This window comes from Antedon mediterranea, chromosome 8 (genome assembly GCF_964355755.1).
Source record: "Antedon mediterranea chromosome 8, ecAntMedi1.1, whole genome shotgun sequence".
Lineage (NCBI taxonomy): Eukaryota > Metazoa > Echinodermata > Crinoidea > Comatulida > Antedonidae > Antedon > Antedon mediterranea.
Window position 1 is genome coordinate 1,636,278 of NC_092677.1, and position 25,379 is coordinate 1,661,656.

The 25,379-nt window shown below is 33.1% G+C and overlaps 2 protein-coding genes and 1 long non-coding RNA gene across 4 annotated transcripts; 2 read left to right on the top strand and 1 right to left on the bottom strand.

Annotated features, from left to right (window-relative positions):
* Window positions 1–5,372: 5,372 nt before the first annotated feature.
* Window positions 5,373–5,912, top strand: LOC140056947 (uncharacterized). The gene is made up of 3 exons (XR_011846848.1): window positions 5,373–5,457; window positions 5,576–5,698; window positions 5,821–5,912. It is a non-coding gene; the product is annotated as an uncharacterized lncRNA (long non-coding RNA).
* A 290-nt stretch (window positions 5,913–6,202) lies between these two features.
* On the top strand, window positions 6,203–8,857 carry LOC140057095 (uncharacterized). Its single transcript, XM_072102633.1, has 10 exons — window positions 6,203–6,229; window positions 6,329–6,350; window positions 6,664–6,786; window positions 6,918–7,040; window positions 7,156–7,278; window positions 7,389–7,511; window positions 7,698–7,814; window positions 8,075–8,217; window positions 8,396–8,428; window positions 8,648–8,857. The coding sequence occupies exons 1-10, from the start codon at window positions 6,203–6,205 to the stop codon at window positions 8,765–8,767; spliced, it is 954 nt and encodes a 317-aa protein (XP_071958734.1). The 3' UTR covers window positions 8,768–8,857.
* A 5,743-nt stretch (window positions 8,858–14,600) lies between these two features.
* On the bottom strand, window positions 14,601–24,231 carry LOC140056463 (uncharacterized). 2 transcript variants are annotated; one of them, XM_072101832.1, is made up of 10 exons: window positions 24,191–24,231; window positions 23,159–23,243; window positions 22,448–22,777; window positions 21,620–21,922; window positions 21,266–21,487; window positions 20,591–20,698; window positions 18,636–18,731; window positions 16,987–17,008; window positions 16,419–16,539; window positions 14,601–16,175 (listed from the first exon to the last, which is right to left on the bottom strand). In XM_072101832.1, exons 2-10 carry the CDS (start codon window positions 23,211–23,213, stop codon window positions 16,101–16,103), a joined length of 1,332 nt encoding a protein of 443 aa, XP_071957933.1. In that variant the 5' UTR covers window positions 23,214–23,243; window positions 24,191–24,231; the 3' UTR covers window positions 14,601–16,100. The 2 variants fall into 2 exon arrangements, with proteins under 2 accessions (XP_071957933.1, XP_071957932.1); XM_072101831.1 differs by having other exon boundaries at window positions 24,184–24,212.
* Window positions 24,232–25,379: the final 1,148 nt, after the last annotated feature.

Here is a 25,379-nt window from a genome sequence, read left to right on the forward strand (position 1 = left end):
TAGAATTTTTACTCGATGGTATATAAAGTTGGTTCGTACTTTCGGTACTGGTTTTAACCACCTGATGTAACCCTGTTTACTAATTAAATTAAGTTAGATAATTAGTTATTGACGATTAAAACGAATTTAGGTTCAACGATTTGCCCCAAATAGGGGTGTTTTCCGATCGTGGTACACTGTCTAATGGATGTCAATCTTGAAAAATACCCGCCACAAAAATTTGAGGAGGCTTCGCATTTTCCTATCTCCTCCTACGATAATTGTTTTTAATAGCTGAAAACCGGTTGAACAGCTCGAGTACAGTATCATGATGTTGAAGACAGGCCGATTTTCTTAAAAAAATACTATTTTGATAGATTTAATATACGTTTATACAAATGTATTGATTTGCGATGAATGGAACATTCCAATCTCTGTGTCGTTCCACAAGTCTCTATTCCCTCAGGCGTCGTAAAGGAAAGTACTGTATACTCATAACAGAAATTCGATCCATTTTTTTTTCAATCTGTGCTGCAGAGGTTGGATATAATTTTTTATAAACGGATAATGAGCTGGTGCTAGCGTTTTCAGTCGCCGTATGTTATGTACAAATCTTTATTATTGCAGTTAAACCACCCATATCATCACCCTTCCCTCACTGGCATGAGTAGCGTTAAAAGCCATAGTAGAGCCTGATAGGCCTACGGTGCATCATATGCCCTAAACGCAAAACAACTTTGGTGGGTAGGGTAGGAACCAACTTAAGTATGAATTGGCTCTAAGAAACAATTGAAAACCATTACCACTACTAATTAAGTTGAGTTAGATAATTTAATATTTATTGACGATTAAATCGAATTTATGATTTTCCCCCGAATAGAGGTGGTTTTCACAAATTGTTTTACATTATATAAACATACACGTCGTAGTTATGTATCGTTACATGTACTGCTATTTCAATCTACTAGGACGGTGATACTGATAGTTTCAACAAAGTATTACATCGCAATGTTTTACTGTGTTTAGTGGTATATTATTTGTAAAACATGAAAACAATTAATATTTTGTTACTAAATGTATAAAGAATATATTTAAAAATTGTTCCTCTTTGCACCCATCCTCTTCCCCATCCCTCAACCCTAATGTTACATACAAAACACAAATTAAGTTTGTTTAAATTTGACTTAAACAATTGGTCTCATTTTGTGACAAGTTTCTCTTTCGGAAGTAATTCCCATGGTGCTAATTTTAGTTGAGTACATAAATCAGTGTCTGTTTATTCGTTTCTGTAAACGACATGTATTATTGTACGTACAGTTGAAATCGTCAGTTTTTTAACGCTGAAATTATTATGTATTCGAGAACCATCTGTGGGCACGACCTAGATGGTACGCGAGCGAAGCGAGCGTACCATCTAGTAATAACAATAATATTAATAATAAGTGGAAACAAAACTGCATTAGCGCCTAAATGAGTTACTCCAACAACCTTTGCCAGAATCAAGCTCGGCTTGTGACCATTCTCTTGTGGTTCTTGATCTTGTAAAATATTACAGCCTGTACATCATGCTATACTGGACAGTAAATGTCTTTGTACTGTGATTTGAAGGTGCTATTGTAAGTTTTTAATGTCTTTTATGAATGTTTTTAATCATTTGCTAAAAAATCAGGACCATTTATCCTGTCCAAATAATGTTATAAATAAATTAAATATGTTTTAAATAAATTAAATGAATAAATAAATGCATGGTAAGCTCTAATGTGTGTCTGCTTGTTTTTTTTCCATATCCCAGTTCAAATTACAGTGTATTAAAACATGCAATTTGAACATTCATTTATTATTATCAGTACTGAATGCATGCTCCAACAATGCTTGTCAGAATGGAGGTGGTTGTGTCCAGGTTTCTGGTTCGTGCACAGCATACACGTGTACCTGTCCAGACTGTTATACTGGACAATTCTGTGAGACTCGTAAGTTCTATGTTTTCCTGTTTGTTTTTATTTACAATTCAAATACAAATTTGATTCATGTATTTTACAGTAAAAAGCATGTTTGTTACTCAAATAAATTTATTTATTATTATTATTATCAGTATTGAATGCATGCTCCAACCATGCTTGTCAGAATGGAGGTGGTTGTGTCCAGGTTTCTGGTTCCTGTACAGCATACACATGTGCCTGTCCATCATGTTTTACTGGAACATTCTGTGAAACTGGTAAGTTCTATGTTTTTTCTGCTTGTCTTTATCAGAATTCAAATATGTATTTTACAGTCTATAGTTTTCTGAAACTGTAATTTTTTCTTTTGTATAATATTCACTACCAGCGTCTGATGCTTGGGACGCAAGTTCTATGTTTGTCTGCTTGTCAGCCCGTGCCGACTGAATCTTCCCTATAATATTCCAGTATAAATGTAACTAGAATGCATTCATTTTTTATTATCAGGAAATGCTTGCACTGGCAACATTTGTCAGAATGGAGCTGCTTGTTTCCCGGTTTCAGGTTCGTGCACAGCATACACATGTACCTGTCCAGACTGTTATACTGGACAATTCTGTGAGACTTGTAAGTTCTATGTTTTTCTGTTTGTTTTCAGTCGCGTGGAAGCGACTCTATAGTTCACTATGTCGGTCGGTTGGTCGGTCTGTCTGTCTGTCGGTCTGTCTGTCGGTCTGTCTGTCTGTCTGTTGGTCCGGTATCACTATGCGTTTTATCGCTTTCTGACCTTATCTTGATATCAGTTTAATCTAGCTAAGTCAATTGTTCACAGAATATTCCTTATGGCCAGGAATCGATGTGGTTATGTTTTCACGGTGCGCAATAAAAAATTACGTGGTCTGCGCACGATTTAACGAAATCACGTTTCTAATCATATCTTCACAACCATGAATCACAATTAAATAAAATTTGGTACTCATAAATTTCAGGGCATAAATCATCATATGGCAATACAATTACGTGCGTAGCGTATGTAACGCATGCGTACGCGCGCTTAAAATTTTCAAAATTTATTTTCGATGAAATAAGAGTACGTTTCAGGCAATTTTAAGCGTTTACAAAATTTCTATGAGTGCGCATATTTTTGCGTGCGCACTGCGCGTTAAATGTTATTGCGAACTCTTTTTGCCCGATTTCTGTTTTCTTGACTTACTTTTCAACGCGAAATTACGTTATACGAGCACGTCAAAAGTGACAGGCTACGCACGTGTAAATTAAAAAAATATAAATGTTTTTAAACATTTCAACATTTTTAAACATGTTCAGTAATTTCGGTCAGTATAGTTCACTATGTCGGTCGGTCGGTCTGTCTGTCGGTCTGTCGGTCTGTCTGTCGGTCCGGTATCACTATGCATTGTAGCACGCGACTTAATGGCTGTTGGCCTTGTTATTTACAGTCGAAATACAAATTTAATTCATGTATTTTACAGTAAAAAGCATGTTTGTTACTCAAATACATTTATTTATTATTATTATTATCAGTATTGAATGCTTGTGATAACAGTGCTTGTCAGAATGGAGCTGCTTGTGTCCAGGTTTCTGGTTCGTGCACAGCATACACGTGTACCTGTCCAGACTGTTATACTGGAACATTCTGTGAGACTTGTAAGTTCTATGTTTTTCTGTTTGCTTTATTTACAGTTCAAATACAAATTTGATTCATGTATTTTACAGTATAAAGCATGTTTGTTACTCAAATACATTTATTTATTATTATTATTATCAGTATTGAATGCATGCTCCAACAATGCTTGTCAGAATGGAGGTGGTTGTGTCCAGGTTTCTGGTTCGTGCACAGCATACACGTGTACCTGTCCAGACTGTTATACTGGACAATTCTGTGAGACTCGTAAGTTCTATGTTTTCCTGTTTGTTTTTATTTACAATTCAAATACAAATTTGATTCATGTATTTTACAGTAAAAAGCATGTTTGTTACTCAAATAAATTTATTTATTATTATTATTATCAGTATTGAATGCATGCTCCAACCATGCTTGTCAGAATGGAGGTGGTTGTGTCCAGGTTTCTGGTTCCTGTACAGCATACACATGTGCCTGTCCATCATGTTTTACTGGAACATTCTGTGAAACTGGTAAGTTCTATGTTTTTTCTGCTTGTCTTTATCAGAATTCAAATATGTATTTTACAGTCTATAGTTTTCTGAAACTGTAATTTTTTCTTTTGTATAATATTCACTACCAGCGTCTGATGCTTGGGACGCAAGTTCTATGTTTGTCTGCTTGTCAGCCCGTGCCGACTGAATCTTCCCTATAATATTCCAGTATAAATGTAACTAGAATGCATTCATTTTTTATTATCAGGAAATGCTTGCACTGGCAACATTTGTCAGAATGGAGCTGCTTGTTTCCCGGTTTCAGGTTCGTGCACAGCATACACATGTACCTGTCCAGACTGTTATACTGGACAATTCTGTGAGACTTGTAAGTTCTATGTTTTTCTGTTTGTTTTCAGTCGCGTGGAAGCGACTCTATAGTTCACTATGTCGGTCGGTTGGTCGGTCTGTCTGTCTGTCGGTCTGTCTGTCGGTCTGTCTGTCTGTCTGTTGGTCCGGTATCACTATGCGTTTTATCGCTTTCTGACCTTATCTTGATATCAGTTTAATCTAGCTAAGTCAATTGTTCACAGAATATTCCTTATGGCCAGGAATCGATGTGGTTATGTTTTCACGGTGCGCAATAAAAAATTACGTGGTCTGCGCACGATTTAACGAAATCACGTTTCTAATCATATCTTCACAACCATGAATCACAATTAAATAAAATTTGGTACTCATAAATTTCAGGGCATAAATCATCATATGGCAATACAATTACGTGCGTAGCGTATGTAACGCATGCGTACGCGCGCTTAAAATTTTCAAAATTTATTTTCGATGAAATAAGAGTACGTTTCAGGCAATTTTAAGCGTTTACAAAATTTCTATGAGTGCGCATATTTTTGCGTGCGCACTGCGCGTTAAATGTTATTGCGAACTCTTTTTGCCCGATTTCTGTTTTCTTGACTTACTTTTCAACGCGAAATTACGTTATACGAGCACGTCAAAAGTGACAGGCTACGCACGTGTAAATTAAAAAAATATAAATGTTTTTAAACATTTCAACATTTTTAAACATGTTCAGTAATTTCGGTCAGTATAGTTCACTATGTCGGTCGGTCGGTCTGTCTGTCGGTCTGTCGGTCTGTCTGTCGGTCCGGTATCACTATGCATTGTAGCACGCGACTTAATGGCTGTTGGCCTTGTTATTTACAGTCGAAATACAAATTTAATTCATGTATTTTACAGTAAAAAGCATGTTTGTTACTCAAATACATTTATTTATTATTATTATTATCAGTATTGAATGCTTGTGATAACAGTGCTTGTCAGAATGGAGCTGCTTGTGTCCAGGTTTCTGGTTCGTGCACAGCATACACGTGTACCTGTCCAGACTGTTATACTGGAACATTCTGTGAGACTTGTAAGTTCTATGTTTTTCTGTTTGCTTTATTTACAGTTCAAATACAAATTTGATTCATGTATTTTACAGTATAAAGCATGTTTGTTACTCAAATACATTTATTTATTATTATTATCAGTATTGAATGCATGCTCCAACAATGCTTGTCAGAATGGAGGTGGTTGTGTCCAGGTTTCTGGTTCCTGTACAGCATACACATGTACCTGTCCAGACTGTTATACTGGACAATTCTGTGAGACTTGTAAGTTCTATGTTTTCCTGTTTGTTTTTATTTACAGTTCAAATACAAATTTAATTCATGTATTTTACAGTAAAAAGCATGTTTGTTACTCAAATACATTTATTTATTATTATTATTATCAGTATTGAATGCTTGTGATAACAGTGCTTGTCAGAATGGAGCTGCTTGTGTCCAGGTTTCTGGTTCCTGTACAGCATACACATGTGCCTGTCCATCATGTTTTACTGGAACATTCTGTGAAACTGGTAAGTTCTATGTTTTTTCTGCTTGTCTTTATCAGAATTCAAATATGTATTTTACAGTCTATAGTTTTCTGAAACTGTAATTTTTTCTTTTGTATAATAATCACTATCAGCGTCTGATGCTTGGGACGCAAGTTCAATATTTGTCTGCTTGTCAGCCCGTGCCGACTGAATCTTCCCTATAATATTCCAGTATAAATGTAACTAGAATGCATTCATTTTTTATTATCAGGAAATGCTTGCACTGGCAACATTTGTCAGAATGGAGCTGCTTGTTTCCCGGTTTCAGGTTCGTGCACAGCATACACGTGTACCTGTCCAGACTGTTATACTGGACAATTCTGTGTGACTTGTAAGTTCTATGTTTTTCTGTTTGTTTTATTTACAGTTCAAATACAAATTTAATTCATGTATTTTACAGTATAAAGCATGTTTGTTACTCAAATACATTTATTTATTTATTATTGTCAGTATTGAATGCATGCTCCAACAATGCTTGTCAGAATGGAGATGGTTGTGTCCAGGTTTCTGGTTCCTGTACATTATACACGTGTTCCTGTCCATCATGTTATACTGGACAATTCTGTGAGACTTGTAAGTTCTATGTTTTTTTGGTTTTTTTTTATTTACAGTTCAAATACAAATGTGATTCATGTATTATGAATCAAATTATGTATAATGCATGTTTGTTACTCAAATATTTTTATTTATTATTATTATCAGTGTTAAATGCTTGTAACAACAATGCTTGTCAGAATGGAGCTGCTTGTATCCAGGTTTCTGGTTCCTGTACATTATACACGTGTTCCTGTCCATCATGTTATACTGGACAATTCTGTGAGACTTGTAAGTTTTATGGGTTTTTTTTTGGTTTTTTTTATTTACAGTTCAAATACAAATGTGATTCATGTATTATGAATCAAATTATGTATAATGCATGTTTGTTACTCAAATACATTATTTATTATTATTATCAGCATTGAATGCATGCTCCAACAACTCATGTCAGAATGGAGGTGCATGTGTCCAGGTTTCTGGTTCCTGTACAGCATACACGTGTACCTGTCCATCATGTTTTAGTGGAACATTATGTGAAACTGGTAAGTTCTGTGTGTGTCTCTTGTCTTTATCACAGTTCAAATACAAATTCATGTATTTTACAGAAAAAAAAGCATTTTAGTAACTCGAATACTGTACATTCATTACTATTATCAGGATCAAATTCTTGCTCCAGTCATAGTTGTCTAAATGGAGGTTCATGTAAAACTGTTACGGGTTCCTGTTCAGAATACACATGTACCTGTTCATCATGTTTTAATGGAACGTTCTGTGGAAATGGTAAGCTTTGTGTCTGTTTGTCTTTTTTCTTTTCATAGTTTAAATACAAATTCAATTCTTATGTTTTACCGTATATTAATTAACTCGAATACATTCATTTTTAAAAACAGCGTCAAATGGTTGCTCCAACAACCTTTGTCAGAATGGAGGTACATGTAACACTGTTGTTGGTTCCTGTACAGCATACACGTGTACCTGTCCATCATGTTATACTGGAACCTTCTGTCAAACATGTAAGTTCTATGTTTGTCTGCTTGTCACTACCAAATGTCAGGTATAATTGGTAAATATTACAGTCTATTATGCTTACGATTGACGCCATATTTACCTGTTTATCATGCATATTGGACAATTACAGTTATTTATTTTTCAAAAACTACTTTATGTAATCTCAATATTTTCTTTCTATTTAATACCAGTGTTGAATGCTTGTTCCAGCCACGTTTGTCAGAATGACGCTACTTGCAACCAGCATTCCTGTACAGTATACACATGCACCTGTCCTACTTACTACATTGGAACGTTCTGTGAAACTTGTAAGTTCTTAGTTTGTCTTCTTCTGTCAAACAATTTTTTAATACGCAAATGCGTCTATGGTTTTAGATTAAGATTTGTTAATAGTGAAAATGATTAGGTAGGTGTACTACAAACTATCTGTTGCGATATTCACCCTCTTCACTAAGTGGAAAAATCATATTTTAGTGTGATTTTCCGTTTTGTATTAATTTCTGTTGTATAATATGGAATATTTATTTGAAATGAAAAGTTAACGACATTTTTTTAAACATAAACACAGATTTAGGTTTGACTTCAGAGACTTCAGATGACTCAACGAGTCTTGCTGTCATATTCGTGTTTGTTGGAACAGTCATTGGCATTATTTTCACACTTTTAATATTTTGTTTGATCAGAAAAATGATAATGCCAAGTCCACAACAGGTAAGATGCATTAAAAAATAAAATAAGTTATCCTAGGTCGTATTGAGATGAATGCATTTGGATATCATATTTAAACTCAATACAGTACTGTATTATTGTGTCATTAAATCAACGAATCGCAAATGCTACACTATAAACTAATAATATTTAATTGGGTTTTTTTTTCATGTTTTTTAAGGTAACGGAATCGGAAAATGACAATCAAACAGGGGTAATTAAATAACTATTTGAATATTACTTTTCAGCAACATCACCTTCATAATACATCATTTCTAATTCTTAACTAAATAATTTTAAATCATAATGACAACCAAAATTGACACACCATTGTAAACAAACCCAGTTTCTACCGACATTTATTTGAACAATTAGAAACTTTAAGCTTTTAACATGTTGCTAATTACAATATAATTTCTAAATTGCTTTTTAGATACCTTCTTCTATTGATGAAATAAATCCGGACAGCAATCGTGTTTACGATGAGATACAAACAACCGATATAAGGAACACAGTTGTATATGCGAATCAGATGTTCGAAACAGAAACTTAATGTGTTGAAGGAGTAAACTGTATTTATATTTTATCTAATTATTTAAATGGACTCAAAAGTAAGTTTTGTAATGTGTTATGTGTTTTTCGAAACCGGACACTCGATGCAGTTCAAATAAATGTATGTAATTCTATATTAATTAGTTTAGTTTACAGTTATATTGTATTATAATGATAGTTCTGATATAATACATAGAATAACACAACATTAACACTATTGTTGAATCGACTATAAGTATTTTATCATTTTGTTTTATATTGACACTGTTGATTCGTCTATTTGTTATATAAATATTTTTATATAGTTTATTATATATCATTGTTGTTACTTTGGGAGTACGGAACCTGAACTCTTGTTATAGTGATTAGGTTCACTTTTAGGTTCCTGCCTACTCCCTTAGTTTCTGTGTTTTTATGTGTTTTTGTAACTGGTTTTTGGCAATAAATAATAATAACTATACACAATCAATTTATAATTTTAAAAATACCAATCTAAATATATATAAATTTTAATAAATAATAATTATTATAATAACAACAACAGTAGTAATGACAATAATTACTATAGTAAAAATAACAACAATTTTAAATGTAAATATGTATATGTTTGTATGATGTAGTATGTTTAAGCGGATATTAGCCCTTGATGGCATTTGCAGCAATAAAGAAATTGTATTGAATTGAATTGAAATTTTAGTTAAGGTATTTAGCTATGTATCACTGCTGCGTCTTTTTTGTTTGCTTTTGTGTTCTAGATATTATATTAAATATAATAATAAACTATTTACTAATTCCTGTATATTTGTTAATCAATTGATTCAATCAGTTGGAGATGGACAATACCGTATTGTACATATAGCATAAGAGAAGTAAAAATAACAAAATCTTTCCAATATAAGTCTAAAAGGCAAAATAAACTAAAACAGGAACAAACTACATTTCAGCATACAATAAAGCTAGAGTTAATAGTGAAATTTGTAATGAAGGCAGGCAAAGTATACCGGTTTGGTAATTCTGCTGATTGTTCAACTTTGCAACCGTAAGTAAAAATACTGAAATTATTTATTTTTCCACAGAAATAATAATAATCAAAGATCAAGAAAATAATTAAATAATTAACTAATTTAATTTATCAATAATTTTTTTTTTTTTAATTTAGTTTCAGGTACAACTTCCCAAACACCAGTGAAAGCGAATTCTAGTAGAGTCAACGTTGGTGAAGGTGCAACAATTACATGTTATACATTTTGTTAAAGGAGTCATTACCCGTGAGATTTGATTTACATAAAACATTTTTATGAGATTTTGTTTGTGTTTGTTGTTTATTTATATTAATAATTGTTTTAATGTATTACATTTCTCACTAATTCTTTTTTAATTTATGATTTTTGTAAAAAAACTTACGTTTTCTGTCTGGCAATATATCCAGAGACAAACTAATAAGTCAATCCGATAGATTTGTCAACAGGTTCAAATCTAAATAATATATCCATAGAAAAGTGATCCAAACAGAATAAATCAATGGAAAATTTTGTAGAACACGCCTCAATGCAAAAACAAAACTCATTATTGTCGATAAACACAAATCTATAGCCACACAAAACTGGTTAATACATCCAAGAAAATCGTGGAATCTTGATCTCTTGTGTTTCAATTCCCATAGGCCTAGTATTAATCTTATATACTAAACAAGACGAAACAAACTACCGTATTGCTCTTTTTTACTACTACAGTACTTAGAAGAACAAAGTAAACCAAGCTCCTGTGGTGGACACCTGTTTATGAAAATTAGCGTAGTAATTCTATACTATACGGTATATATTCTGGCGTGTTCTGTAGATATTTTCTCAATGTGATTCATTACACTCTTAATAATAAAATATTATAAAAATCTAACAATATAAAATATTTTGTTCAAAGTTATTTATTTGTTGGTGCTTCTTTTTTTTTTTTTAATATGGTTTTAAAAAATGTCGTCTCAAACTGTGGGATAGATTAATATTATAATTTGTAGTGTGTCGGACGGCGCCCCGTATCACAAAAGTATCTACACGTCACAGAGACTAACTTAAACAAGAAATATTTCTTACAAAAAACGCCGCGTAACTTTTTGACTGGACAGTTGTAAGAACAGTCTTCATTAATCTAATATAATAGGTCGGCCAATCAAAACGCAAGTGAACAATTGGGACTTTACTAATTGTGATTTATGTCATTGGCCTGTCAGCACAGTCGTTTCTTTCTAGAATTAAACGCACAAACTTGTATTGGGAATAATGTATGTGGTTATTACTATCGCATTTAGGTATTGATAATAATAATAATATGGCTTTTGAATATATAATTACTGTCTGTAGAATAACATTTATACATTTTCGGTTCGCGATGAAAAGTTATATGAATGGATTTGTAATAGGTATTTATAATAATAGTATATGGGTTGTATTATTGCTAAGCTATCACCAAATCGCGTTATAACATTATTTCTCAGGGTTTTTTGCACCATTGATCAATACCAAACGCGTATCGGTATTATAGTTTTTAATGAATCATCACATTAATAAAAATACCCAATTAAATCAATCGCGTCAGTCCAATTCCGACTTATGTTTCGATCACATAGTTCTCTGTCTACACTGTCCCAACTAGTTTAACAAAAAAAGTGTGATGTGCCCAAATATGGTAGTGATATGCCCGAATATCGTAGTGATATAACATCGTCATATCTATATAATATGGGCACATCATATTTAGTTTGATAGTATAGACAGAGCTTAAGGATTATATTTAAAAAATGTTTTCTTACATTTTGAACGGAAGTATTTATTTGTTTATAAGCCCAATTTTCCAGTCTTAATTTTACGTTTTGAAAAAAAGTATTTATTTGTTTATAAGCCCAATTTTCCAGTCTTAATTTTACATTTTGAAAAAAAAAGTATTTTATTTGTTGATAAGCCCAATTGTATTTTGAACGAAAGTATTTATTTGTTGATAAGCCCAATTTTGCATTCTTATTTTACATTTTAAATGAAAGTATTTATTTGTTGATAAGCCGAATTTTCCAGTTTAATAATAATGACCCCTTCCACAGTGCTTATACCATATACATTTTACATGATATTGACCGTGGGTTCTTTACGCCTCTGATGCATTTGTTTTTATTGTACCTTTTTAATAAATTATTATATGTTTAGGCCTAATCACACCCAATTTAATGAAACGGTCAGATTCCGATTTCAATTGAACGAAAGTAGTACTGTATTTATTATTCATTGATAAGCCAAGGGTCCCATGGCGTTAGCTGATATCTTGAGCATTTGACTCTTGTGTGAACCTGTAACACAAATCATTCTTCAAAATCTAAAGAAAGAACCTCACACGTCTTTTTTGTGATACACTATGGATATGCCCACGGAAATAATATGTGGACATTGCAAACAATCATAGGTCTACAGTAACAAACATAGAATGGCTAATAAGCATAACATTCAGACTTGCTTGTTTTCTAGTGGATTTTTATTTACTTTAGCATGTAGAATAAAACTATTAACAGTGGCTATATTAATAATTATACTGATTATCCTTGATGTTATCGCGTCTAATAATAAAATATTTTGTTGTTGATAAGCCCAATTTTTCAGCCTTGATTTTACATATTGAATGATATTGACCGAGGGTTTTTACGCCTCTATAGCCACTGATCAATACCATAATTAATGTACTTTTTTAAATGAATATTGAAATGTTTCAACATACCCAATTAAAAAAAACGGTCTGTTTTCGAGTTCATTCTTTTGATTAGAGAGGTTGGAGTTTCATTTTGAACGAAAGTATTTATTTGATTGATAAGCCAAATTTCTAGTCCTAATGATTTGAGATTCAACGGGTTTTGCTTTCAATTGTATAATAATATAATTATATATATATATATATATATATAAATATAATATTAAGTATAATTATGAATTCACCAACACTTTCAGGCCCGGGCCCGAGTTTGTGTAGACCAGACTTCCATGCACAGCCACATGTTAAGGAATATGAATCTCTTTATGATTTTAATATGGTTCGAAATGATATTACACAACAACAATTAGACAGCAACTGTGCAAGAGTCCAACTAATAAAATCGGAATGATCAATTAATTGAACATTTACAGCATAAGGCCCATACACTAGGACAATAACGATCGACGATAAATAGACAAATGTGCATTTTTAATACATAAACCAAAAGAAATATAAACAATTCCTTTGATGAAAATTATATTTTCACACGTCCAATCAAATGACGTCATGATTAGTAAGACCAATAATATCGTGACAATACAGCGATTTTATTGTTTTTATTTATCATGACGTCATTTGATTGGAATTTGAAAAACATTATTTTTATCAAAGACAGCATAAATGATTATCCTATAGGTCTAGAACGAAAACCTTTCTAATTTCTTTTGGTTTATGTAAAAGAAATGCATGCTTATATATTATCGTCCGTCGTTATCGTCATAGTGTAATTGGGCCTTTATACAAAAAAAAAATAAATTGATTACGAAGTTACATGCCATTTTCACCTATCACCAAAAAACTAACCTTTTCAACACTAATTAATTGTTACGAAGCCAATTTATATTATATATTTCATTAAAACTGAACTTTACGGTAAATGAAGAGTAAGTATCAGTTAATATGAATAATATAACTAGTAGGTCTATGAACTTGCGTCCAGACACAGAACTGTAACATTACTATCATAAATGTTGAAACCACTTATAAAACCTTTTTTTAAAGAAAATATAATTGTGCTAGGAGAAGGCTAATAAACAAATAGATAATGTACAAACCTTTTTCTGGATTAATTAATGGAGCAGGCGTTCCTAATAATCTGCTGCTGCTACCTAGACTGATTGTTCACCTTCTGACGATAATTGATTGGACCTACCCCCCCCCCCCCCCACGGCATCTGATAACCAAAAAAAAATTTACCAGGACTGTTTCAATGATTTAATATCTGACGGCGTATTATTATAACATTGGCCTAGATTGACAGTCATAAAAAAGAAAGTCATTGTAAATACTTCCCTTTATGTTGACAGAGCCAAAATAAAGTTTTGACCATTATCGAATGATTATTTGACAGTGACTTATTATAATACCGGCCTGGTTGACAGCAAAAACGAAGTTATTATTTATTAAACAAGATTTTACAGATTTCCGTCTACATCTCAATAATACTGTATTATCAGCAAAGGCTTTCATGTAGACTCTCTTCTCCCAGACGTTTTTTGGGTCCAGCAGCTACCTATAAATTATAGTCGAGTTTCCAAATTCACAAAACTGTCAGCCTTAGATACTAAAGCTACCGCTATGAAACAGCTTATTAATGAATGTGTCCTCCTGGGACATAGCTGGCTAGAGCCGCGGCGCGAAAATTATAGTATATTATATTCAGAAGGTTCTAATATTATGTTATTATACATTTGATAGGTCTATTTGGAAATAGCAGCATTTCGTTAAAAGAACTATTGTCACGGTGACCTGATTTTGTAAATACGACTTGAGATAGAAGAGGTGAGGGCGTTTCAACAAATGAATTGTTGATTTACTATAAAAGAAACAACACTATAATATTGAGAAAGTTTGAAAGTTGACGTCAACGTGAACGTATTGAAGATGACGGTCTTTATAATGTTGATGATAAATCTGTCAACTCATTTATTGTAGTATAACAACGTAGGCCTATTGTACGTATATGTGTTCTGTGAATGGATTGACTAATTTTAATAGAATACACAATAAGAGATACAGTACATATTTTAAACATAACTAGACAATTTTGGTTATCAATTTATTTTGTGCAATTAAAAACATTTTTCAGCCTTGAATAAATACAACATGCAAATACACACCGATATAAAAATACTGTACAAAATCTATTCATACTAAAAACATTTCAAATATAGTTTTTGCAATTGTAAAATACAGATTTCAATATAAACTTTCGAACAATTAAAAGCCGTTGTACGATATTGGAATGAGTTGGTGTGCCCAGTTAGCAAGGCTCAAGGTAATAATTGACGATATTGAAGCCTCGTGTACACAAATTCCTCTGGTAGCAAAGAATATAAAGCGCTATATAATCTTTGTGGTACTGTTAGCCTACTGGTTTGACCGCGTAATGGTGTTTACTGACGCGTACGGTGACGCTCTGTAAAAACCAAGCGTCATACGCAGGTTAGTCGTCATCATCGACTCCTCGGTGACTGGATGTCACTTTTATATATGTAAGAATATGAAATGTTTAATATTTATCCTAAATAATGTACGCTGTAATGTATGCTGTCTAGCAGATGTGACGTGTCTACCTGTAATTCTAATTTTCTTAGTTCAGTTTTTCTAATTGTAATAAAGACTACATACGTAAAATACAGTTACCAAACAGTATTTGTATAGAATTACAAGCTAACAAAAAGTACACATAAAATCGAGAATATTTGGTGCGTAACTAACTTATAATAAACTAGAAAAAAACTTACTGCAAATAAACCTACAAATAACAATTATTATATTTTTTATGCATATTTACAATTATTTAAAAATGTAATGGAACATATTTCTGAATTCCATATTATGATGATGCATACTTAGTGTAAACATGAGGTATATTGCTTATCTTTAAATTTACTACAAACTATTGTTAGCTTTGTTAATTGCATTATCAGTTTTTTTTTCTATATCTGAAACTTGTATTTAAAAATGTAAATAAATATAATTGTATTCTTTACTAAAAGAGCTTTAAAGTAACAAAATAAATGCAATATATGATGAATTTTATGAAGTAATATGGCTACGATAACTGAGATACCAAAGAGTATGGCAAGCACCTTGTATAAGAATATAAAAATATGCTATGGGCTTAAAAAAATAGATGTATAAATAGACGTAACTTGATATAGCCTGTCACAAGACAAGCACATGATGTACTAGAACCGCTTCATGAACAATAATAAAATAAAACCTCGTTTCTGTGTGGCAAACCTGAAAAAATATAATTATTTGCTAAATATATTTCTAAATAACTAAACCCTGCTTGTGGTTGTCACATGTTACACAGTATCAATTCAGCTAGGTAAACCTTTTAGTCACATGACAACCTTAATTACCAACTGCTACAAATAAACAATACATCATTTAAAAAGACATCATGAATGTAATGTTACACTGTAATTGCATACCAAATGCATTATGTGTCAACTAAGTAAAATAAGGAATTTGGTTGGTTGACTCAATTATTCTAATTTACATAAGGAAAGGAGATATTTGATTGGTAGTTCTCATATCATAACACCAACAGATTTGCCACCATCTTGCTTAAACTTGGCATCTTCTCTGGCATCAAACAACATTTCCTGTTAAAAAAAACATTTAGAATGTTAGTAAAGGTATTATTTAACCTATAATAGATAACACATTTATTGGAACTACGCCTTCACATTGGTGGCATAAAAAGCATACAAAACCTATTCATTAAAAATGCACAGCAAATAAAGCTGGAAAGTCATACTACTATTACAAACTTTAAAAGATGAATTGTAAAATGATGGAGAAAAATATAAGTAAAAATGATATTGAATATAAATATGTTAACTTACATTACTTTTCTGAAGATCTTTACTAATACCCAAACCTGATTTCTCATCACCGGTTTTCAAAGGTTGACGGGTTGCCTTACCACTCACCTCCACATCAGCAGGATGGCCAGTATAAGCAAGACTGTAAGATATATACATATCAAACTGAATTATACGATTCTTTTTGATTTTCTTATGTGTTTCTTTTTCTAAACTGCAATGGTTATCAAATTTATTATATTATGTGAGGGCGTGTGGCGCAGTGGATTTCTGATCATGAGGTCGTGGTTCGGATCCAACTCTCGCTGCATTGCTTGTATCCTTAGGCAAGACACTTTACTTACAATTGCATCTCTCTACCCAGATGTATAAAATACCGGGTAGAAAAAGGCACAACTTTGCGCTGATTACTAGCTGCATTATTATGGGAGTATGTTTCCATACATGGTTGACCCAAACATGACCTGGGTATTAACGTGCAGTGCATTGAAAGCTTGCTTATATGGGCTATATAAGAATCAACTATTATTATTATTATAACCAGATAGTAAAAAGATAAATAAAACACAATTAGGCATTTTATACTTACTTTCCTGGTACCTTTTCCTTTCCTGTAATTTAAAAAATGAAATAGCCAAAGTTAACAACCACAATACTGTGGTCTGTAGCATTGATGTGTAGAAGTGTTTTTAACATAGCTTTATGGAAAGTACTGAGGAGTTCAACTCAAATAGGCTTCATCATACCTTACTTTTACTAATTTACCAATAACAATTAAAAGTGTTCAAAATTAAAGAGGGTTTTTAAGGAAGGAAAGCATACGATTGGCGTTTAACAATATTTAGTAAATTGGTTCCCAATTTTATAATTGAATGCACAGGCATGTGTTGTGTGTGATGCACAGGCATGTGTTGTGTGTGATGCACAGGCATGTGTTGTGTGTGATGCACAGGCATGTGTTGTGTGTGATGCACAGGCATGTGTTGTGTGTGATGCACAGGCATGTGTTGTGTGTGATGCACAGGCATGTGTTGTGTGTGATGCACAGGCATGTGTTGTGTGTGATGCACAGGCATGTGTTGTGTGTGATGCACAGGCATGTGTTGTGTGTGATGCACAGGCATATGTTGTGTGTGATGCACAGGCATGTGTTGTGTGTGATGCACAGGCATGTGTTGTGTGTGATGCACAGGCATGTGTTGTGTGTGATGCACAGGCATGTGTTGTGTGTGATGCACAGGCATGTGTTGTGTGTGATGCACAGGCATGTGTTGTGTGTGATGCACAGGCATGTGTTGTGTGTGATGCACAGGCATGTGTTGTGTGTGATGCACAGGCATGTGTTGTGTGTGATGCACAGGCATGTGTTGTGTGTGATGCACAGGCATGTGTTGTGTGTGATGCACAGGCATGTGTTGTGTGTGATGCACAGGCATATGTTGTGTGTGATGCACAGGCATGTGTTGTGTGTGATGCACAGGCATGTGTTGTGTGTGATGCACAGGCATGTGTTGTGTGTGATGCACAGGCATGTGTTGTGTGTGATGCACAGGCATGTGTTGTGTGTGATGCACAGGCATGTGTTGTGTGTGATGCACAGGCATGTGTTGTGTGTGATGCACAGGCATGTGTTGTGTGTGATGCACAGGCATGTGTTGTGTGTGATGCACAGGCATGTGTTGTGTGTGATGCACAGGCATGTGTTGTGTGTGATGCACAGGCATGTGTTGTGTGTGATGCACAGGCATATGTTGTGTGTGATGCACAGGCATGTGTTGTGTGTGATGCACAGGCATGTGTTGTGTGTGATGCACAGGCATGTGTTGTGTGTGATGCACAGGCATGTGTTGTGTGTGATGCACAGGCATGTGTTGTGTGTGATGCACAGGCATGTGTTGTGTGTGATGCACAGGCATGTGTTGTGTGTGATGCACAGGCATGTGTTGTGTGTGTGTTACCCTCCGTGTTTTATAGTGTGTAGTATAGCTTTCAATATGTATATATATTTATGTTGCTTTTCTTTTGTTTCCTTTCATTATTTTGCTCAATTGTTACATTGTTTTGTTTTGGATGCACCACTAACAACAGTGTGTGTCACTGATAGAAAAGTGATGACCAATAAATAAATACCAATAAAATGATACTGGTACCAATAAACGTTGTACTTTATTCATTGATCCAAGCATTTATATTCCTCTGCATCTAATTACTGGCTATAAAACATATTAATTAACTTACTTTTCCTGCAGTACAGCACAGCTACAACAATTACAACAATAACTACAATGACAGCAATGATCACTCCTGCAATCAGACCACCATTCGATCCTTTTTCTAAATTAAAAAAAAGATCATAATTCATGTTTGTATTGTATTCTATCAATAAAGACGTTGTAATTAAAAGATAATGATCTAATAAATTATGTATTTACAGCAGATGCTGTAATGGTATTACAAAATTAAAAGACTGAAACAGTTCTTGGGAAGAAAAACAGAAAATATAACGGAAATGTCTTTTGAGTGCTACAATGGCTACACTAAGTCCCATGTATAAAGATAACCATGCAGAGAGTAAAGTTCTGTCTACATTATCAAATCTTATGTGACAAAAAAGTGTGATGTGCCCAAATATAGTAATATGTGCCCAAATATAGTAATATATGCCCAAATATGGTGAGGTTGAAATCATCATGTCCATATATGGGCACATCACATTTTTATGTCACATAAAGTTTGATAGTGTAGAAAGAGCTGTATAATAATAATAATAAAATATATAACATTGAAATATTTTTGTTGTTGCTTGATTGTCATCTTAAAAAAGAACAACTTTCTCCACTTCTTATACCAGTGCTTCCTTTAATGTTAGTCCTATTTAAGTCTGCTGACCTGAGAATGACCTACCATGTGCATTTCCTCACCTTTACACTCTTTTCAATTATATTTTATTACTCTAGTTGAATTTAAATTTGCAACACAACAACTGGCAAGTTGATCCAAGCAAAATGCTATCAATTTAAAATATCTATTTTATTTTTAAACCTTTCAAAATGTCCTGAAATGATCATATAAAAAGAAAAAGGTTTTTCACCAATAGGTTCCTATAGGATCCTATTGCCAAATAGCCTATAGGGCCATTTTTCTTAAGCTCTGTCTACACTATAAAACTAATTTGACAACAAAAGTGTGATGTGCCCAAATATGGTAGTATATACCAAAATATGGTAGAGGTATGACATCATCATGTCCATATAATTATGGGCATATCACATTTTTTTGTCACCATATTGCTAAAATGGCTCTAAATCGATTATCATTATTCACATTTGATTATGGGTGTCAATGCATCTATTATTATTATATCAATATTTATTTATTATTACATCAATTTTTATAAAGCGTCAATTCAAAGACCGAGGTACAAAATCAAAGGCGCTGGGCATGTTAGTGGTCGAAAAAAAATGAGTTTTGAGCAATTTTTTAAATAAGAGCAGTGTTTAATTTGTGGGGGGAGTGAATTCCAGAGTGTGGGTGCAGCAAAAGAAAACGATCTATGACCAAAGGTTTTAGTGGCTATGCGTGGAACAGAGAGTAAAAAATCATCAGATGATCTAAGATTCCGTCCAGGAGCATAAAGGGTGATTAATTGACGGATGTAAGCAGGTTGGTTGAAAAGAAGTGCTTTAAAAGTAAGGAGCAAGATTTTAAATTTGATTCGATTGTCAATGGGGAGCCAGTGAAGTTCTCGAAGAACAGGTGAAATGAATGATAGAGGATGTGGAGCGTATCGAAAGAAAACGTTGAATGTGTGCAATATTGCGAAGATAAAAGTTTACTGATTTAGTAATATAACTGATGTGTGCTTGCATGTTTAGAGATTCGTCAAGTTTTATACCAAGATTAGTAACTAATTGAGACGGATGTATGAGTGATGAGCCAATAGTAATAAAATGGGGTGCTATTTTGGTACGAATATGATTAGTACAGAAAATGATGTATTCAGATTTATTATCATTTAATTTGAGGAGCCAGGTATGGATGTCTTTAAGGCAATTCTCAAGGCGTTCAATAACAATAAGTAGATTATGTGGATCAAAAGGAATATACAACTGAATATCATCAGCGTAGAAATGATAAGAGATGTTGTGACGTTTGATAATTTGGGATAAAGGAGATATATCTAGTCTACATACCTTGTTTACATGTAACACCTTCAAAGCCTGAGGTACATTCACAACTAAAACCATTATCATTAATCTCACAAGTCCCTTGATTATTACAAGGACTTGAAGAACATGCATCTTGAAATAAAAACAAACATGCATAGCAATATTAACATTAAGTCATAACATTGCAAGGTTATTAAGGGCTTAAAAGTGCTTATTAACACCGTGGACCTAATTTATAGGTCCGTGTTAACACATAACATGCAAAGCCTGGGTAAAGCAACAAAGAGAAGTTACTACATTGGAACAGGTATACTGTATCAAGAGTGTAAAATAATACTACTGAGCATTTATAGTACAACAGTCTAGTTGAACAAGTGAAGAAGAGACTTAATTTGCATTAAGGGCAGAAACTTTGTTGAATTTTGACAAATATTAAATGTACCCAGAGATAAGAGATTTTAATTAAAGTTAGGAGTATTTTATACTGTGAAAACAAAATATCAAACAGCACAGAATTGTCAACTCACACCATGTGCTGGGACAAGTTATTTGGTCTTTACTTATACTATTCATAGGTAGCATTTAAGACAATGACAAATTCTACTTTTTGGAGAGATAACTGTACAGGTACAATAACAATAACTAAATATTTTGTCTTCACAATATGACATGATTAGATTAACATAGAGGTCAACTTACCATCACAAGATTCAAAGGTTTCTGTAACAGAAGGATTGACGTTATTGTCTATAACACATGTTACGACTGATGTTGTATCGCATGAAACGTCAGCAGACACGGAACCAGTACCGGATTCAAGATCAGATTGATCGAGTTGAATGGTGACTCTTGGTGTGGGATTCCCCTCTGCCTCACATGTTACTTTTCCTCCAATCCATTCCATAGTTGTTAATGATACATCTGTAATACAATATAACAAATCTGGTAAAAATCAAATTCATACCAAAGCACATATTCAAGCAAAATAACCATGTACACCACAAATGTTATTCTTTTCAGATTTTATCTAAAAAAATGAAACAAATTTCTTACAATTTACTGTTAAATCTAGAAAGAGACTGCTGTATCTTCCTTCACTACCAGAATATGCAGAATTCTCGGCTCGACAGCGATAAGATCCTTCATCAGTGGACATGACATTACTAATGGTCAAGTTCTGGTTGTATAAAGAACCACTAAATCTTTCACTGTTATCAATATCAATTATATTATCAAATTTAAACCAGGAAAAAGTGATTTCAGTTGGTATTCCATCTGGCAAGGTACATTCAAGTGTGGCTGTACTGTCACTTAGTACGGACATAGAGGACTCTTTCACTGATGGAGGATCAAGATCTGATGAAGAACAAATATATAGCAAATTGTTAATTGGTCAGATGTTTGCATCTAGTAAGTAATTGTCTCCAAGACATCTGACACACTTACTTACAAGAGTGGATTAATATATAGGAGATATTCTCCAAATTCCTTTGTGTGTTTTAGAGGTTTAGTGCTCATTCTGATTTTTACAAATTGAATACAGACACTAATTTGAAATGAATTACAAATCTGCAAACTAACATTTCCTAACAAAGGTGAGGGTGAGGTTAAGTGTCTACCTCAATTAACATTAGTGCTCACATACAAACAGCAAATACTATATGCCTTAAAATGCAGTCTGTAATTTTAATATTAATTTATTAATAAACATTCCTCTTAATTATTATTTATAACTTAAGGATTAATTCAGTGGACAGATCTTCTGAAGCACTAACAGATTGTATGTATGGGCGAGTTCATCTACATGAGATTTGTTTGGGCAACCTAGGCACAATGTAGACTGTATATATCTCGTATATGTCATTCAATTTTAATACATACATTGAACGGTAAGATTGGTAACCTTGTTCCTTATAATACCGCCAGCAAACACCACGTTACACTCATAGTACCCTGCATCAGCCTTGACAACATCTGAAATCCTAAGATCACCTCTATTTGTACCACTTATTAGAGAATAACGGCTATTTGGTGATGAAGTAGTATCAGAACTAACAAGTGGATTTCCTTCTTTTTCCCCTTGTTCGTCGGTACGGTACCAACTGATTAAGGTCAGGGCTGGGGGTGGATTTGTGTAGCCGCATTCTATCGTAGCTGTTTCGCTTTCTTTGACAACAGCTGGTGTAACAGTTACTACTTGCATTAAAACATCTAGAAAAAAGTCAGGGAGTCACTTACAGTACAGACCAAAAATACATGTTATTCTGATGGTTGCTAATGATCAGCTTTGGCTGGATGGGCCACCCTCATGAAATAAATAAAGTACAATTACTTAATATGTTTAATAATAATAATAGTAGTAATAATAGTAATAATGGTAAGTAATAATAGTTCAGGCGGCTAACCTATCCCCATATTGACATTTTTTAACTTTTAATTGTTTTTCTAACTGAAAGATAATATTTTAAACCATTAAGTGAATGTGATAATACAGAAATAGAAAATACTGTACAAACACAATTAGGATGAGACAATTTGGTATAATGTGTAGCGGCAATCAATAACAGAGTGAGTGAACACTTTAATACTTACTTGATGGAAACACCAAAACAAGCAACAATTTAATAAGACTTTTCATATTCTTCATTATTCACTTTGGTAATTTAGTAAAATAAATCTGGGAAAAAAGAAAAATATTTGTTGACACCTGTGTACAACCTGGATTGTTAAGTTATAATGTGTGACTGTATACAGAACGATAGTTATGTGACACTTTGTAATTGTTTTTGTTAGTAAAATCTGGGGAAAAAAGAAAACTATTTGCTGACGTATACAGTTTATTCATTTCTTTATTTATGTTTTCTTTAATTTAGTTGAAAAGTACAATAGTCATATTTAGAATATTTTGAATTTATTTATTGAGACGCACTCAGCAGTCTATATTAACAAATGCTTTGACTTCTTTTTAAACAAACTTAATTAGGCATGAAGAGCAAAATGTATGCTTTAGTCATTCTTATCTCTAGCCATTATTGTTACTACACTTTATTTCTTGATTTGGTACCTTCACTAATGTTCGTAATCATGGCATTTTAGGGATAACTAATTCTTGGTTCCAGAACTATGACCTAATTGACAGAACCCCACCCACTTTTACAGAACAAGAAGATGAAAAATGAACATAAGAAAAAATCGAACACATTATTAATTAAATTACTTAATTTAATACAATGTGCCTTATAGATTAATTGTAATCATGTACTGAACATCATAATACATTTCATAATAATATGGATGGTTAATCCTGTTACCAAAATAAGATATAGGGCGGCCAACTTCCTAAATGAAAAAGTTAGGCCAAATGTTGATCTAAATCGAGCCGACCTTAATTGCCAAATGCTGAACAGAAGAACAGAAGGGCGGGGACACTCGTTGGCGTTGGTATTAAGCTAGCCTACTTATCCATGAGTATGTACGTGGTATACTAAGCACGATATGACAACACAATCACAAGTTTAAGTTGTCAAATCATTTCCTAAATATATAACCTACACATACTCAATATTAAAACTAAACTATGTAAAATAAAATAGAATTTATGTGTTTTACCAACATACCAATTACCTGATGTTTGTCTCGCGCCGACTTCAATTGCAGTAAATAAAGGTGTGCAGATTGGTGGCGTGCTTCTGTCTTACTCATTTCCAAACAATGTTTACTCCGGTTCTATTGTTCCGGTGTTCGCTTGTTCAGGAAGTCTATTGTTCCGTTAGAGAATATTATTAACCATTAATGCCTGTAATCTGTAAATGTTCATATTTATTTTTATACCTATACAAAACAATAATTCTGATCCATTAAGTAAGTAACACAGATGAATTATATGGTCTGATCACGTTGAACCTCTGAAATAATTTTTTTTAGTTTAATCACTCTATAAAATAATAAACAATCTATGAAAATATTATGATGATGACATGACTTTAATGTGAAAAGTGGTGTTTACGCCACAAAGAGAAGAAAACAGATAGCTCCCCGTTTAGGCCCTGTGATATGGAGCTATATAGGCCTGCATTAATGTTCTAAACACCATGATGTGATGTAGTTATCATCTCTTCTAATCAATGCACTCACAAGACACAATATCATAGCAAACCGTCCGTTGTCGGTGCATTAACCACTTTAGGACTATCCCATCCCCGAATGATTCATCTTAGTACCGCACTCAGATATTCCCTCTATTCCTCACTATCCCATCAGATGATATGCAGCCACCGAAACAATAAAAAATGACATAAGCAGTAGGCCTACAGTATAGGCCTACATATAGATTTTTATTTTATATATAGCTACATATATATTAACGACTAAAACTAAACCAACATCGAGTGTGGTGTTCTATTCTATTTGCACAATATAAATCAGTATCGAAAGTTAACCACACAAAAAAAACAACAAAAAAAAAACAATTGAAATGAACTAAAGAATTTTCGCATCTGGAATAGGTTTATTTATTTATTTATTTATTACCTTCTTAAACTGAGGGTAGCCTATCCAGTTTCTAATGGAACTGATCATTTAGGGCCCTCGATAAAACATACATACAGTAAAACACATAAAATATTGAATATTCAAATGACATAATATAGGCCTAAAAATTTAATTTCATTTAATTTTTTTCAGAAAAAAGATGTATTGTCCCTTGAAACACAAAAAAATGAAGGTCAAAATATTCTAAATTTAAAGTGGCCATATCAAAGTAATATTAAAGTTATTCACTTTAAGTCGAAAATTTAAGCCAAAACAACAAGTT

Excerpts from the sequence above, each read along its gene's own strand:
- LOC140056463 (XM_072101832.1), bottom strand. The coding sequence starts at position 23,213 with ATGAAGAATATGAAAAGTCTTATTAAATTGTTGCTTGTTTTGGTGTTT. Across the intron at positions 22,778-23,158 it reads TGTTTTGGTGTTTCCATCAA|ATGTTTTAATGCAAGTAGTA; the intron begins GTAAGTATTAAA and ends ACTTTTTTCTAG. Across the intron at positions 17,009-18,635 it reads TGTGCTGTACTGCAGGAAAA|GAAAGGAAAAGGTACCAGGA; the intron begins GTAAGTTAATTA and ends TTTAAATTACAG.
- LOC140057095 (XM_072102633.1), top strand. The coding sequence starts at position 6,203 with ATGGAGCTGCTTGTTTCCCGGTTTCAG. Across the intron at positions 7,279-7,388 it reads TGGAACGTTCTGTGGAAATG|CGTCAAATGGTTGCTCCAAC; the intron begins GTAAGCTTTGTG and ends TTTTAAAAACAG. Across the intron at positions 8,218-8,395 it reads TAATGCCAAGTCCACAACAG|GTAACGGAATCGGAAAATGA; the intron begins GTAAGATGCATT and ends ATGTTTTTTAAG.